We start from the raw sequence: 17,268 nt of genomic DNA on the forward strand, positions 1-17,268 counted from the left end.
ACTTTTTAAAAGACAAGTTAAATGTTTGTGTTTAAGAGTATTGTGCCTGACTTTCTACTTCAGGCAGTTGTGAATTACATCAGAGGATCATGAGGTCAGTGTTTAAACTGAAAGTCCCAGTTTAGCTTTTATTATTGTAAACTGCTTAAAACTGGAAACATTGAATTATAAAACTATGATAGGTAGATGGCACAACATTAAAGAAATTAATTCCATACTTTAGAGCTTCCTGTCCTGATCCTCCTGAGCCAGTCCTGAAGTCCTTACTCATTTCCTTACTCCTGATTCATCAAAGCATTTAAACACTCTAGACTTCAGTGGGATTTAAGCATATGCCTATTGATTCAACACTTTAACAAGACAAAATCCTCACTAAAGTCAGTAGGATTTTTTTCCCCAAAAGACCTGAAGTTTCACTCTTTTTTCCAATCTTCTATTTGAGTTTGTACAACTCAAAATTGAGAATTCATGTGTTTGGTAATTGTTGCTCTGCATCACTCCCTGACCAAACCAGTTCTTTCACTTTGGCTATTTAATCTCTGGCTAGTAATATTAGTGTCAAGATGAATTTAACAGATGGGGTAGTGCTGGAGGAGGTGCAGACCTGTTGAGAATGAGGCTGTAATAATTTGTTTCAGGTGCCTCCTCTTTAGGTCCTATTAAAATACTAAGAAGGAAAGCACACTTTTTCTTTATCCTCTCTTGAACTGTCTCCTCAGTCTTCTCTTCTCCAAGCTGAATAACTCCCAACTCTTTCAGCCTCTCTTCACAGGGAAGGTGTTCCAGGTCTTTAATCACTTTTGTGGCCCTCCACTGGACCTACTCCAATAGGTCCATGTCCCTCCTGCACTGAGGGCTCCAGAGCTGGACCAGGTGAGGTCTCGTGAGAGCAGAACAGATGTACAGAATCATCTCCTTCAGCCTGCTGCCCACACTTATTTTGATGCATCCCAGGACAAAAGTTGGCTTTCTGGGCTGCAAGCACATGTTGCCGGCTCATGCCCAGCTTCTCATCCACCAGGACCCCCAGGTCCTTCTCCGCCGTGCTGCTCTCAATCTGTTCAAACCCCAGCCTGTATCAATACTGGGAGTTGCCCCAACCCAGGTGCAGGAACTTGCACTTTGCCTTGTTGAACCTAATGAGGTTTTCACAAGCCCACTTATCCAGCTTATTGAGGTCTCTCAGGATGACATCCCATCCCTCAGGGGTGTCAACCTCACCACTCAGCTTGGTGTCATCTGCAAATTAGCTAAGGGTGTACTTGAACCCACCACCTTCATTGATGAAGATATTAAACAACACTGGTACAAGGACAGACTGCTGAGGGACACCGCTTGTCACTGATCTCAATCTGGACACTGAGCTGTTGACCACCACCCTCTGAACACAACCATGCAACCAATTTCCTATCCACCAAACAGTCCATCTATCAAATCCACATCTTTCCAGTTTAGAGAGAAGGATACTGGGGGGGACTACGTCAAAGGCCTTAGAAAAGTCCACATAGATGACATCCATGGGTCTTCCTTTATTTGCTGATGCAGTCACTCACTTACAGAATCATAGAATCGCTTGGTTGAAAAAGACTTTTGAGATCATTGAGTCCAACTGTACTTGTCCACTACTAAACCATAACCCTGAGCACCTCATCTGTGCATCTTTTAAATACCTTCAGGGATAGGGACTCAACCATCCCCTCTGGGCAGACTCTGCCAGTGCCTGAGAATCCTTTTGGTGAAGAAATTTTTCCTGATGTCTAACCTGAACGGCCCCTGATGCAACTTGAGGCCATTTTCTCTCATCCTATCCCCAGTCAATTGAGAGAAGAGACCAACCCCCACTTTGCTACAACCTCATTTCAGGCAGTTGTAGACAGTGATAAGGTCTCCCCTCAGCTTCCTTTTCTCCAGGCTAAACAACCTCAGGTCCCTCAGCCGCCTTTCATAGGGCTTGTTCTCCAGTCCTTTCACCAACTTCGTTGCCCTTTTCTGAACGTGCTTCTGTACCTCAATCATAGAATCATAGAGTGGTTTGGGCTGGAAGGGACCTTAAAGACTATCCAGTTCCAACCCTCTTGCCATGGGCAGGGACACCTCCCAAACGACCCGGCTGCTCAAGCCCCATCCAGCCTGGCCTTGAACACCTCCAGGGGAAGGGGCAGCCACAACTTCCCTGGGCAACGTGGGCCACTGTCGTATACCCTCAGCATGAAGAATTTCTTCCTAATGGCTAATATAAATCCCTCCGTTCCAATTTAAAGCCATTCCCCTCATCCTACCACTACAGGCCCCTGTAAAAATTCCCTCCCCAGCTTTCTTGTATCATCTTCACATACTGGAAGGTCACTATAAGGTCTCCTCAGAGCCTTCTCTTCTCCAGACTGAACAGGACCAACTCCCTCAGCCTGTCCTCCTATGGGAGGTGCTCCTGCCCTCCGATCATCTTTGTAGCAAAGTCTCACGGAGAGGAGCAGAGGGCAGAATCTCCTCCGAATAGTCTTCTTTCAGTGAGGGGCTCCAAACCGAAGATGCTATTCAAGGCCACCAGGTTTTCCCGGGCAGAGGGGAGCAGGGAGAAGGCTGATGTGTCGTGAGAAGGGTTGGAAGATCACTCTGCCAAGGAAGAAGGGATCACCGGTAGCTGAGGGTGCGAGGCCGGGCGCCGCCGTTTCTATGGCAACGGCCGGGACGCCGCCGACGCTGCGAGATGATGTCGGCCGGGCCCCGGCGCGGCGGGGCTGCCTTCGCCTTCCGCCCGCTGCCCCAGAGAGCCTTCGCCTTCCTGCAGGACAGGGACATCGCGCACCGGCTCCTCAAATGGTGCGGGAGGGGGAGGCCGGGAGCCACGAGAGGGAGGGGGCAGGGAAAGGGGTGACCTGGCTTCTTTTTCTTTCTTTCTTTCTTTCTTTCTTTCTTTCTTTCTTTCTTTCTTTCTTTCTTTCTTTCTTTCTTTCTTTCTTTCTTTCTTTCTTTCTTTCTTTCTTTCTTTCTTTCTTTCTTTCTTTCTTTCTTTCTTTCTTTCTCTTTCTCTTTCTTTCTTTCTTTCTTTCTTTCTTTCTTTCTTTCTTTCTCTCTTTCTCTCTTTCTCTCTTTCTCTCTTTCTCTCTTTCTTTCTCTCTCTCTTTCTTTCTCTCTCCCTTCCTTCCTTCCTTCCTTCCTTCCTTCCTTCCTTCCTTCCTTCCTTCCTTCCTTCCTTCCATGAAGATGATCAGAGGGCTGGAGCACCTCTATATATGAGGACAGGTTATTCAGCCTGAAGAAGAGAAGGCTCCAGGGAGACCTTAGACAACCCTTCCAGTACCTAAAAGGGGCTGCAAGAAAGCTGGGGAGGGACTTTTGTACCAAGGCATGTAGTGATAGGATGAGGGAGAATGGCTTTAAATTGTAAAAGGGAAGGTTTAGATTAAACATTAAGAAGAAATTCTTGATGCTGAAGGTGGTGAGACACTGGCACAGGTTGCCCAGGGAAGGTGTGGCTGCCCCATCCCTGGAAGTGTTGAAGGCCAGGTTGGATGGAGACTTGAACAGCCTGATCTAGTGGGACGTGTCCCTTCCAACCGAACCCATTCTATGACTCTATGATTCTATGATCCTGTGATCTGTTTCATCTTCACAGAATTGCTTTGGTGCTGCTCTAGTAGCAGTGGTGCTTCCCCCCTCCGAGGAGAGGTGTGAGGTGGTTATAAGTGAAAATGAAAAGAAAAAAAAAGAAAAAGAAAAAAAATATAAATATAGGCCAGAAGAGGACTTTATGTAATGTACCTGGGGAAATCTGTAGACTGAATAAGTACCTACTATATCTGCAGAATATTTAATCTCATTTCTCCATTTCAGGTCCATGAAAGGCAGGATCACAGCACAAGCATTCAGTTTTGACCAGCAGTTCAAACCGTATCAAAAGGATGAATTTGTTATGGTAGTTCTAAGTCCTTTATATCTTAAGTTGATTTTTTTTCTGTGAAATTATACCTATTTGAATAGTGCAAAATGGCAAACATTGTAGCAGTGTTAAGATGCTATTTGCCTGCTCACTGTCTCCTTGAAAGTAGGTTTAGGTGTGGTGCTCAAGTCTTACTTTGTGGCTTAACTGTATTCTCCAGTAAAAATATTTTAGTCTGTATTAATGTTTGAAGAAGGAACAATTTAGTCATTCAAGTCCATGAAGGGGAATCTGAACTGGATGCTGATCTTGGCCACTGCATTTAAGGTTGGGAAGTCCACCCAGAGGCAGACTTCAAACAGTTTACATGCAGTTGGTACCCTTGCTCACAACTATTACCTCTTTGTCACAGTAATTACACCGTGCAATTAGACATGCATATGTACCATAATCTTGAAAATTAATTGGATACCATTGCTTTATACTGGAATATTCGGCTCTCAGCTCTTGGAGCCTCAAGTGTCTTGCTGATTTGAGGTCCTCCAGCTTCTGTTGTCTGCAAAGTGAAATCTGTTAATCTGTTTGCAGACAGGAAAAAATAAGAATCTGCGATTTTAAAAACAGTATGGTTTTGACATCTGTTGTTTTAAAAGCAACTCTTTGATTTGTCGTATGTCTGCGTGATATTGTTATCCTGGATAAAGAATTCAGCCTCTTTGTATTTTAAAGGAATTCACACAGAAATATGCCAGTATTTCATCTCCTACTCATAAATATGTCAAATGACTGAACTTTACAAAATACCCAGTTAACTTATCATTGCTTGTGTCTTTTGAATTAAAACTGTTAAATTATCACTACAAAATTATGAACACTGTGAATTAATTGAGAACAAAAGGACCATTACATCATACAGTCTGATCTCTCTGTATCCCAGAGAGGTGGAAAAGAGACTTGGTGCTGTAGAGGCTGAAAAATCCATCATTGGCTTCGTCGGGATTATTCACTCTGTATGCATATACTAAGTGTTGGTTTTCTTAATTGGCTCATCTGGCATTTAAACTTGTCAGCAATCAACATTACTATGCATTTCTCCTTTTTTTTAATTGATAAATCAGTAAGATTGAATACCTCAGATCTTACTATGGAACACTTTCTTTATCCCTTCAATAACTACGGATTTCTTCTATAATAACTTTTGGATGTGTCTACACTTCTACAACCTTCAAATGTAGTTACAAATGTAAATTTTACAATCATACTTAGCATTTCATATTTTACTTTGACAACATTGTATGCAGAGAGACAGAGTTTTTTGATCTCTACTTCCATTTTCTGTACCTCCAAGGATTTCACTAAACCTTTTCCTGTGTTCTTGAACTAAAAGTGTTTTACTGTAGAACCTTAACACTGCATATTTAAATATATATGTGAAGATATCTTGGCTATATAAATGACGCTGGCTACACAAAGTTACAAAAACATGTATTTAGTGGTGTGATAATTAGTACCCAAATTGGAAGAGCATACAGAATCCACTTAGTAATTAAGTCCTTATAATTTGCTTTGAAAGTATCCAAGGCACTATAAATGATGATTTTATGTTTCATTTCATTAACTTGTGTTCTCTTATTTGAATATTCTAGGCATTTTTTGAGGATCAAAATGTGAACTCCAGTTTAAAGTTGCTCTCAGCTTCTGGACAATGGACTACATTGGGTAAACTTAGAATAAATTAATCTTATATTTCATAAAATCTCTGTTGTAACTATTTTCCTCTCATTTACCATTTTTGTAACAATGACAGTTTGTATATGTGTATCTTCACCTGGCTGAAATGTCTTAAAGAATAACTTCTTTTACTAAGTAGTAAGAAAAGATTCTTACCCAGTTTGCTAGGAAATTACCAAATTTTAGATTTTTTTTTCCTTTGACTCTGTATCGATCCATAAACCAAGCTACTGGAAGTGTTTTTAAGTGTATGTGATGTCCTATTGACCTGATCATGTATCCAGATGTAAACAACTGCATTATTTCATAGAATCATAGAAGAATAGAATGGTTTGGGTTGGAAGGGACATTAAAGCCTATCCAGTTTCAAACCCCCTGCCATGGGCAGGGACACCCCCCACTAGATCAGGCTGCCCAAGGTCCCATCCAACCTGTCCTTGAACACTTCCAGGGAGGGGGCACCCACACCTTCCCTGGGAAACCTGTGCCAGTATCTCACCACCCTTATTATCAAGAATTCCTTCCTAATATCTAATCTAAATCTTCCTCTCTTCCTATTTAAAGCCATCATCCATCACCCTATCACTCCATGCCCTTGTAAACAGTCCCTCCCCAGCTTTTTGGAGGCCCCCTTCAGGTACGGGAAGGCTGCTCTAAGGTCTCCCAACAGTCTTCTCCAGGCTGAACAATCCCGACTCTTTCAGCCTGTCCTCATGGCAGAGGTGCTTCAAATTTGTGGAATTACAATACTACTTTATTCAGATAATACTTGGAGAAAGACAAGTCTACTCTTCTGTAGATGCAACTACCTTCCCTAGGACAGGTCTGAGACTATTGCCATGTTAGAAATTAAAGTTGTGAGAGCAGAAGATTGGATAGAGCACACTCTTGAGCTTTTGTAAATATGCTATCTGCATGCCAAAAGGGATCTGGGTGCAGAGAGACATGTGATAGATCACTCCAGTTGCAATCGTGGCATAAAGTTGACTTCATTTATTGCCATATCGTTAACTCCTTATAACACTTGATTGTGTCTGTAGATAGATAGGAGATGCTACAGGAGAAAGACCAAAAGGGAATAGTACATGATGTTATGGCACCACCTTGAAATAATATTTTTGATTGATGAGATTTCATGTGATAATGTAATGGGACTTTATGCACCATATGAAATCTCATAGCACCAAAGTGGTTTTCCTTAGTAGGAATATTATAAAAAGGGGTAGTGGGAAGTCCTCAGTTCTTTAGGTTTGTCTGCAAATACTTTACTGTGTGTAAATATTTAATGGAGTTTCACGAATTTTCTAACTTTTCCCTTTCAGCTCTCTGGAACTGGCATAGGTTTTCCCCACTATATACAATGACACCAGGCATTGCCTCCTTTTTGTCAGCAAAATCTATTTTCCAAACACTGTAACCGACTGTTAAAACAATTAAAATATCTAAGATGCAAAAAACATCTCAAATTCTCATTCAAGTACCTCTTTTTCATTCTGACAAGCAGAAAGATGGGTAAAGCTTTCTTTGCTTTAGGCAAGAGTTTTTTAGGCTATCTGTCTCGCTTGTGACTTGCCAGTCCCTGTAGTGAAGGTCAGTGGGTTACATACCTCACGTTAAGAGAGGAGAGTCACTTGCCAAGTATCCCAGCTTAACTCCTGATTCTGCTCAATCTTCCTCAGTGCAAAGGTAACGGATTTTGTTCTGAGGACTGGACGGGTTCCCTTTCTGAATCCTGAACAGCTGGTATACCCCACTTGCTCTTAAAATTTCATCTTCCCATTCTTTGCCTATTTTTGGTGAGGAATGTTGGCACATTTTTCTGTACTTAGTCTTCATGTGCATTTTTTTAAAATATAGTAAGAATTAGCTTTGAGTGGGAGGAGGTAAAAAATAACCTTCTAGTATTTTCTTCTTCAGACATGCAAATATATTAATCCAGATATACCATTTACTTATCACTATGGAGTAACTTTTAAACACAAGTTCCTGTTTTAAGTGTTGGAGCAGGTCCAGAGGGCTACAAAGATGATCAGAGGGGTGGAGCACCTCTGCCATGAAGACAGACTGAGAGAGTTGGGGTTGTTCAACCTGGAGAAGAACTGGGAGACCTTGAATGGCCTTCCAGTACCTGAAGGGGTCTACAGGAAAGCTGGGGAGGGACTTTTTACAAGGGTGTAGAATGATAGGATAAGGGGAATGGCTTTAAATTGCACGGGGAAAGACTCAGAATAGATGTTGGGAAGAAATTCTTCACAATGAGGGTGGTGAGGCAGTGGCATAGATTGCCCAGGGAAGCTGTGGATGCCCCCTCCCTGGAAGTGTTCAAGGACAGGTTGTATGGGGCCTTGGGCAGCCTGGTCTGGTGGAAGGGGTCATGATGATTCTATGATGATTCTTGAAGGAAAATACTGGCAATGGGCTTATTTTGCTTTTTAGAAAACCTGAGGAAAATTACACAATCTAGGTTGATTCAGATACTTTATTTATTCTCTTGCAAACAGAAATGTTATTTTTTTTTGTGTGAGGGAAGATATTTTGGATGCATAATATAAATGGGGGTTTGATAGATTGTCAGAAGCCTCCCTTCTCCCTATCATGAGCTTGGGCAGAAAGTATTTACTGACCCACAGAAAGATGTCAACATTGTATAAAACATCAATATAATATTAATTTACAAGAGTGTTTGTTTTCATCATTCTTTTGAGTTTCTCTAGGCTGTGATCCCCTTTTACATTGCCTGTTGTCTCTCTGTTGTTTATGTCCTTTTCCTGAAATGTTTCTTACTTTTTTTTCTTCCTGTGTCTAAACTCATTTAGTCCCTCCTCATTGGGGAAGAACTTTTTTACAAAGGCTTGTAGTGACAGGACTAGGGGCAATGGCTATAAACTGGAGAGGGACTGATTTAGACTAGACATAAGGAGGAATTTCTTCACAATGCGAGTGGTGAGGCACTGGCCCAGGTTGCCCAGGGAAGCTGTGGCTGCCCCATCCCTGGAGGTGTTCAAGACCAGGTTGGATGGGACCTTGGGCAGCCTGGTCTGGTGGGAGGTGTCCCTGACCATGGCAGGGGGGTTGGAACTGGATGATCTTTCAGGTCCCTTCCAGCCCAAACCGTTCTATGATTCTATGATTCTTTTTTTCTCCCCTTGACTGCTTTTCATCTTCATCTTAATATTATCAGATCATAATATCCTCAGTCTCCATCTGTTAGATCAAAAAGTGGCATAAAACATGGGGTCCCCAAGGAATGCAATATGTTCCTCTCTTCCTCATCTCCCCGACCCGCTGGGATTCCTGATAGAATCCCACAATAGTACATTCTCTTAAGGTCTCCAGCTTTTACATTACTTGAAATATAACATTTCAGGTAAACAATACGCAAGGATATTCTCTAGTCTGCTTCAATTGATCAGACAGATACTTCATTACCTATTCGCTTTTTTTGCCTGTTGTAGGGATATATTTTCATAGAATCATAGAATCATAGACTCATAGAATAGTTTGGGGTGGAAGGGACCTTAAAGATCATCCAGTTCCAACCCCTTGCCATGGGCAGGGACGCCTCCCACTAGATCAGGCTGCCCAAGACATAGAAAGATATTTTCCCCTTTTCCTGGCTGCAAGGCAGAGTACTTGATTATTCTATTATGTCCTTTAAGCCACTCCTTCATCTCATACTCTCATATTTCTAAAATAGAAGCAGCAAAAGGAACAAATTTGATGCATTCCGACTTATGTCTCGACTCTTGTACTTTTAAATAGCTGCAATAAAGACTAAATGGTATTTTTTCCTTAGACATGTTACTGGCCTTGCACCTGTCAGCAGTCTTGGGGAGGCAGGACTATGTCTGGTTAAGATCAATTAACACTCAAAAAGTTATCTTCAAAGGGATAAGGTTACTGTCTTTTCTGGTAAATAAAAACAGTATTTGCTTAAGAAAGAGTCTTGAGTTGCCACATGTACTTGAAGCTCTAACAATTGCTGTCTTGTGAATGGGGTTTTAAAATCTGGAAGGTAATCTTAAATCAGCAAGTTTTTAGGCTACTATTAGAGGTTAACGTTTGCAAAAATTGTAGGTGTCATTTGAACCTATAAGTCATGAACCTGCACCTTTAACTTTTGAAATACTAACTTTTTAGTACAGAGAACTGAACTTGCATGATATATGTTTGGTATAAACTGTTTTGTAAATTGTAAATTGCAAGAGGTTTCCCTGAGGTAAAAATTGTTCTTCGACTTTGGGAGAATTCTAAATATACCTAAACAGAGGCTTATTGACCCCATACTATATATGCAACGTGCTCATTTCATAGAATCACAGAATCATAGAATGGTTTGGGTTGGAAGGGACCTTAAAGATCATTCAGTTCCAACCCCTCTGCCATAGGGAGGGACACCTCCCACTGGATCAGGCTGCCCAAGGCCCCATCCAACTTGGCCTTGAAGACCTCCAGGCATGGGACAGCCACAGCTTCCCTGGGCAACCTGTTCCAGTGCCTCATCACTCTCATCGTGAAGAAATTCTTCCTTATGCCTAGCCTAAATCTGCCCCTCTCCAGTCTATGGGGCCACATGGGATCCACCCAAGAGTATTGAAGGAGCTGGCAGATGTCCTTTCCAAACCCCCTTCCATCATCTTCCAGCGGTCCTGGCTGACTGGGGAAGTTCCACTAGACTGGAGGCTGGCTAATGTTGTGCCCATCTACAAGAAGGGTTGCAGGGAGGATCCAGGGAACTACAGGCCTGTCAGTCTGACCTCAGTGCCGAAGAAAGTCATGGAACAGGTAATCTTGAGTGCTATCATGAAGCACATGCAAGAGAACCGGGTGATCAGGCCCAGTCAACATGGGTTTACAAAAGGCAGATCTTGCCAAACTAACCTGATTGCCTTCTATGACAAAGTGACTCAAGTACTGAGTGGGGGAAAGGCTGTGAATGTAGTCTTCTTGGACTTCAGTAAAGCCTTTGACACAGTTTCTCACAGCATTCTGCTGCAGAAACTGTCTGCCTCTGGCCTGGACAGGCGTACACTCTCCTGGGTTGAAAACTGGTTGGATGGCCGGGCCCAGAGGGTGGTGGTAAATGGAGTTAACTCCAGCTGGAGGCCAATCACAAGTGGGGTTCCTCAGGGCTCGGTACTGGGTCCAGCCCTGTTCACTGTCTTTATCAATGCCCTGGATGAAGGCATTGAGTGCACCCTCAGCAAGTTTGCGGATGACACTAAGCTGGGTGGAAGTGTGGATCTGCTGGAGGGTAGGGAGGTTCTGCAAAGGGATCTTAACAGGCTGGACCGCCGGGCTGAGGCCAATGGCATGAGGTTCAACAAGACCAAATGCCGGGTCCTGCATTTGGGGCACAACAACCCTATGCAGTGCTACAGACTGGGGGAAGAGTGGCTGGAGAGCTGTACAGAGGAGAAGGACCTGGGGGTAATGGTTGACAGCCGACTGAACATGAGCCAGCAATGCGTCCAGGGGGCCAAGAAGGCCAATGGAATCTTGGCTTGTATCAGAAACGGCGTGACCAGCAGATCCAGGGAGGTGATTCTCCCTCTGTACTCGGCACTGGTGAGACTGCACCTTGAGTACTGTGTTCAGTTCTGGGCCCCTCACCACAAGAAGGATGTTGAGGCTCTGGAGCGTGTCCAGAGAAGAGCAACAAAGCTGGTGAGGGGGCTGGAGAACAAGTCTTATGAGGAGCAACTGAGAGAGCTGGGGTTGTTTAGCCTAGAGAAGAGGAGGCTGAGGGGAGACCTTATTACTCTCTACAACTACCTGAAAGGAGGTTGTGGAGAGGAGGGAGCTGGACTCTTCTCCCAGGTGACAGAGGACAGGACAAGGGGGAATGGCCTGAAGCTCCACCAGGGGAGGTTCAGGCTGGATATCAGAAAAAAATTCTTCACAGAAAGAGTCATCAGGCACTGGAACAGGCTGCCCAGGGAGGTGGTCGAGTTACTTTTCCTGGAGGTGTTTAAGGAACGGGTTGATGAAGTGCTTAGGGATATGGTTTAAGGGAGTGTTAGGAATGGTTGGACTCGATGATCCGGTGGGTCCTTTCCAACCTGGTGATTCTATGATTCTATCACTATGAGCCTTTGTGAACGGTTCCTCCGCAGCTTTCTTGTAGCCTCTTCAGGTACTGGAAGGTCTTTCCAAGTATATTGGCAGCACTTTATATATATTCCAAAGCTAGCTGTTATAAGAAGGTAAATCTACTTCAGCACCTTTCAGCTCTTTCTTTTCCACTTGCAGAGTTAGAATAGTTTGGGTTGGAAGGAACCTTAAAGATCATCTAGTTGTCAAGGCATTTCTTCTTCCTATTTTAATGCTCACTTTTACAGTGTTATTAAAACCAGTCACTCTATTCCAGGAAATTCTGAATCTCCAATATCAAATCTCACCTCTCAAAGGGGGAGTAGGAGCTTAAAGTATATTTAAGCTTTTCCATTTATAGTTTGGTTTTCTGAGCTACTGAACAGATTACAAAGCTCTTTTTTTTTTCTCTGATGAAAGATTTCATAAAATCTTTTTTCAGAGCAAAAGTGTCTCCTTTCTGCCCCAAATAAAACCCTAACTATCTGAAGGCCTAGAAATAGCTCATTTTTTTATACTTTGAGCTCAATGACTGGGAAAATGTAAGATGTCTCTTTTTTTTATTAGGTCACGTAATTTCTGATTTTTATTAGCCTTGACTCAATTTTTTATTAATATCCTTTACAAAAGAATTTCTGTATTAGAAGCTGATTTAGTGACAGGCGACAGGTGGAAAGAGTGGGTGGAAGGCGGAAGGGTGGAAGACCAGGTGTCAGGGGTCAGGTGTTAGGGAGGAGACTTCTCCAAAACACCTTATAGGAAAAGAAGGTCCACTGGGAAGGTGATGCAACCGGCATCGCAGCTGAAGTGCCTTTACACTAACACACAAAGCTTGGATAACAAGCAGGAGGAGCTGGAAGTTACTGTGCTACTTGAAAGCTATGATCTGGTTGCCATCACAGAAACGTGGTGGGACGAGTCCCATGACTGGAATGTGGCTATCGATGGCTACAGGCTGTTCAGGAAAGACAGATCGGGAAGGAGGGGTGGAGGCATTGCCCTCTATCTCAGGAAAGGGATAGAATGTGAAGAGCTGTCATTGAAGAATAGCCACAAACAGGTTGAAAGCTTGTGGGTAAAAATTAAAGATGGAAGAACCAACGGGAACCTAGTGGTTGGTGTATACTACAGGCCACCAGATCAAGGAGAGCCAACTGATGAAGCCTTCTTCCTCCAGCTACAGGAGGCTCTGTGCTCGCAAGCTCTCATCCTACAGAGGAACTTCAACCACCCAGACATATGCTAGAGAAGTAGCACGGCAAGCTGTAGGCAATTCAGAAGACTCCTGGAGTGCATCAAAGATAATTTCTTAGTCCAGCTGATAGAGACCCTCACCCGAGGAGAAGCAATACTGGACCTTATGGTCATCAATACAAGTGAACTCATCAATGACGTTAGTATCGGTGGCAGCCTGGCCTGCAGTGATCATACACTGGTGGAGTTCAAGGTCCAGGGGGATATGGGACAGGTGAGGACTATAGTCAGGACACTAAATTTCAGGAAAGCAGACTTCCAGCTCTTCAAGGAATTACTCGGTAGGACCCGCTGGGACGTGGTGCTCCGAGACAAGGGAGCGGAGCAGAGCTGGAAAATATTTAAGGCTGCTTTCCATAAAGCGCAAGAGCACTCGGTCCCTGTATGTAGAAAATCAGGCAGGAAAGGGAAGAGACCGGCATGGCTGAGTCGAGACCTGCTGATTTAACTAAAGCAGAAAGAACTGCACAGGCATTGCAAGCAGGGACAGGTAACCTGGGAGGTGTATAGAGACACTGCCTGGTTGTGTAGGGATGAAGTCAGGAAGGCCGAGGCGCAGCTGGAGCTAAACTTGGCAAGGGAAGTAAAGACCAACAAGAAGGGCTTTTACAGGTACATCAATCAAAAGAGGAAGATCAAAGAGAACGTATTCCCACTGATGACTGGAAATGGGGATCATCTATCAACAGACGAGGAAAAAGCTGAGGTATTCAACAACATTTTTGCCTCAGCCTTCACTGATAACTGCTCTCATCGCCCCTCCAGGGTCATGGGACAGCAAGATAGTGACCAGGGGGGTTGACCCCCTCCCACAGTAGAGGAGGATCAGGTTCATGAACACCTGAGGAACCTGAACATATATAAGTCCATGGGACCTGATGAGATTCATCCCAGAGTCCTGAGGGAATTGACAGATGTGTCTGCCAAGCCACTCTCCATGATATTTGAAAAGTGATGGCAGTCAGGAAAAGTCCCTGATGACTGGAAGAAGGGTAATGTTGTGCCCATTTCTAAAAAGGGTAGAAAAGACGACGCTGAGAACTACTGACCTGTCAGCCTTACCTCTGTGCCTGGGAGGATGATGGAACAGATCCTCCTAGAAGCTGTGCTAAAGCCCATGAGGGCAGGGAGGTGATTAATGGCAGCCAGCATGGCTTCCCTGGGGCAAGTCCTGTCTGACCAACTTGGTGGCTTTCTATGATGGGGTAACTGCAGCAGTGTACACGGGTAAACTGATGGATGTGATCTATCTAGACTTCTGTAAAGCCTTTGACACAGACCCCCACAACATCCTTCTCTCTAGATTGGAGAGAGATGGATTTGATGGATGGGTGGTAAAGTGGATAAGAAACTGGTTGGATGGTCATATTCAAAGAGTAGTGGTCAATGGCTCAAAGTCCAGATGGAGATCCGTGACAAGTGGTGTCCCTCAGGGGTCCATACTGGGACAGGTGCTGTTCAATATCATTATCAATGATATTGACAGCGAGACTAAGTGCACCTTCAGCAAGTTGTGTATGACACCAAGTTGAGTGGTGTATTTGCCACACCGGAAGGACCAGGATGTCATGCAGAGGGACCTAGACATGCTGGAGAAGTGGGCCTGTGAGAACCTCATGAGGTTCAACAAGGCCAAGTGCAAGGTCCTGCATCTGGGTCGGGGCAATCCCCATTTTCAGTACACGATGGGGGATGACGTGCTTGAGAGCAGCCCTGCAGAGAAGGATTTGGGGGTGCTAGTCAATAAGAAGCTCGACATGAGCTAGCAATGTGCGCTTGCAGGCCAGAAGGCCAACCGTATCCTGGGTTGTATCAAAAGAAGAGTGGCCAGCATGTCGAGGGAAGTGATTCTGCCCCTCTATTCCTCTCTTGTGAGACCTCATCTGGAATACTGTGTCCAGTTCTGGAATCCTCAATGTAAGAAGGACAGAGAGCTGTTGGAACGGGTCCAGAGGAGGGCCACAAAGATGATCAGAGGGCTGGAGCACCTTCCCTATGAGGACAAGCTGAGAGAGTTGGGTCTGTTCAGCCTGGAGAAGAGAAGGCTCAGAGGAGATCTTATAGTGACCCTCTAGTACCTGAAAGGGACCTACAAGAAAGCTGAAGAGGGGCTATTCGTAAAGGCTTGTGGGGATAGGACAAGGAGGAATGGGTATAAACTGGAGAGGGGCAGATTTAGACTGGACATTAGGAAGAATTTCTTCACCATGAGAGTGGTGAGATACTGAACAGGTTGCCCAGGGAAGCTGTGGATGCTCCATCCCCTGGAGGTGTTCAAGGCCAGGCTGGATGGGGCCTTGGGCAGCCTGATCTAGCAGGATGTTCCTGCCCCTGGCAGGGGGGTTGGAACTAGATGATCTTTAAGGTCCCTTCCAACCCTAACTATACTATGATACTACTATGATACTATGGCAGGATGAGAGAGAATGGCCTCAAGTTGCACCAGGGGTGGTTCAGATTAGACATCAGGAAAACTTTCTTCACTTAAATGGTTCTCAGGCACTGGCAGAGGCTACCCAGGCGGGTGGTTGAGTCCCCATTCCTGGAGATGTTTAAAAGACGGTAGATGAGGTGCTCAGGGATATGATTTAGTAGTGGACAGGTACGGTTGGACTTGATTTCAAAGGTCTTTTCCAATCAAATGATTCTGATTCTATCTTGATTTCACATGTTGTTTCATCTATTCTTTGTTTCTGTTGATAGTACTACCAACAGGGGGAGCAAACACACGAGCCTTTAATTGAAGGCAGCATTCAGATGAATTTAATGTTTTCTTTACACTTGTTTCTTTCTTGGCTCTCTTTGGTTTTTGAGGGACTGTGTGATTGAGTCATACTAGATGAACTGTATTTTTTTTAAAGGATATGCTACACACAACTGTTTAGAGAAGCTGATTATTTCTATACTGTATTCAATTAGAAATGACTGTAAACCCATTAGTATGTGGAAATTCTTCTGTTTTATTTATTGCAAGAGATTTGGAGTGATGCCTTCCTATATATTCCAGGTTCCAAAGTGACAAAAATCGAAGCTACAGAGGTGCCCTGTACGCAGATTTCCATGTCATTTTTTGATCGGCTCTACACTGAAGGAGTCGTTAGAGAAACTGGAGATATTGTGAAATGTTATGATGACTATCATGATGATATTCTCATCTCCGATGAATTAAGGAAGGTCAGTATAGCAATGAATAACTTCCTATAATTTTCAATACTCTTCTAGGTACCTTAAGGACACATTTTTCAGTCTTCCTGTTCTTCAATACATATTATTTATGGCATTGATAGCAATGCGATAGAAACAGATGAGGCACTGCAGTACGTGAATGTGTGGAGGCAATGTCTGTTTTCCAGGTGGGCCCTCTTTCCTATTTAGGTGGGAGAAAAAGGTGAAACCTTCTCCTTCTACCCATTCCTATCTCAAGTGGTCAGTGCTTGGGTGGGAGGTGATGCAGCTACTCATTTACCTAGGAGGGGAAAACAAGCGGTACTAATGGAAAGGCACAGAGCTGTGTGTTCACACTTAGTTCTGGGCCCCTCACCACAAGAAGGATGTTGAGGCTCTGGAGCGTGTCCAGAGAAGAGCAACAAAGCTGGTGAGGGGGCTGGAGAACAAGTCTTATGAGGAGCGGCTGAGAGAGCTGGGGTTGTTTAGCCTGGAGAAGAGGAGGCTGAGGGGAGACCTTATTACTCTCTACAACTACCTGAAAGGAGGTTGTGGAGAGGAGGGAGCTGGCCTCTTCTCCCAAGTGACAGGGGACAGGACTAGAGGGAATGGCCTGAAGCTCCGTCAGGGGAGGTTCAGGTTGGATACCAGAAAAAAATTCTTCACAGTAAGAGTCATTGGGTACTGGAACAGGCTGCCCAGGGAGGTGGTCGAGTCGCCTTCCCTGGAGGTGTTTAAGGAACGGGTGGATGAAGTACTTAGGGACATGGTTTAGGGAGTGTTAGGAACGGTTGGACTCGATGATCCAATGGGTCCTTTCCAACCTTGTGATTCTGTGATTCTGTGATTCACCTAACCTTCCAGGTCATTGATGAAGTTAAATGTACTCAATAGCTACATCTTGAAGCATTCCTGGCCAGGAATGCTGACCATATTATACATGAAGGCATTTAAGGAAAGACGTTTTCATATATTTTCAGTGAAACAAAAGAGAGTAAACTATGAAAAGGGAAATTATTTTTCAGTGTAACACAGGAAAAGAACTAAACATAACTCCTGAACAGGCCTGCAAGGTAAAACCTGCTTGTTATATTCCAGTGGAGGTGTTAGAGAGCAAATTATTCTGAAAAAGAATCTAACAGCAG

General features: G+C 44.0%; 1 protein-coding gene across 1 annotated transcript in view; it reads left to right on the top strand.

Annotated features, from left to right (window-relative positions):
• Positions 1–2,710: 2,710 nt before the first annotated feature.
• CFAP300 (cilia and flagella associated protein 300) overlaps positions 2,711–17,268 on the top strand; it is a 28,857-nt gene continuing 14,299 nt past the window's right edge. The window contains exons 1-4 of the mRNA XM_054057029.1: positions 2,711–2,820; positions 3,835–3,916; positions 5,527–5,599; positions 15,966–16,132. Of these exons, the coding sequence (XP_053913004.1) occupies positions 2,711–2,820; positions 3,835–3,916; positions 5,527–5,599; positions 15,966–16,132 (432 nt within the window). The remainder of the gene's footprint in view (positions 2,821–3,834; positions 3,917–5,526; positions 5,600–15,965; positions 16,133–17,268) is intronic.

Source organism: Cuculus canorus, chromosome 1, assembly GCF_017976375.1.
Source record: "Cuculus canorus isolate bCucCan1 chromosome 1, bCucCan1.pri, whole genome shotgun sequence".
In the NCBI taxonomy this organism is placed as follows: Eukaryota; Metazoa; Chordata; class Aves; order Cuculiformes; family Cuculidae; genus Cuculus; species Cuculus canorus.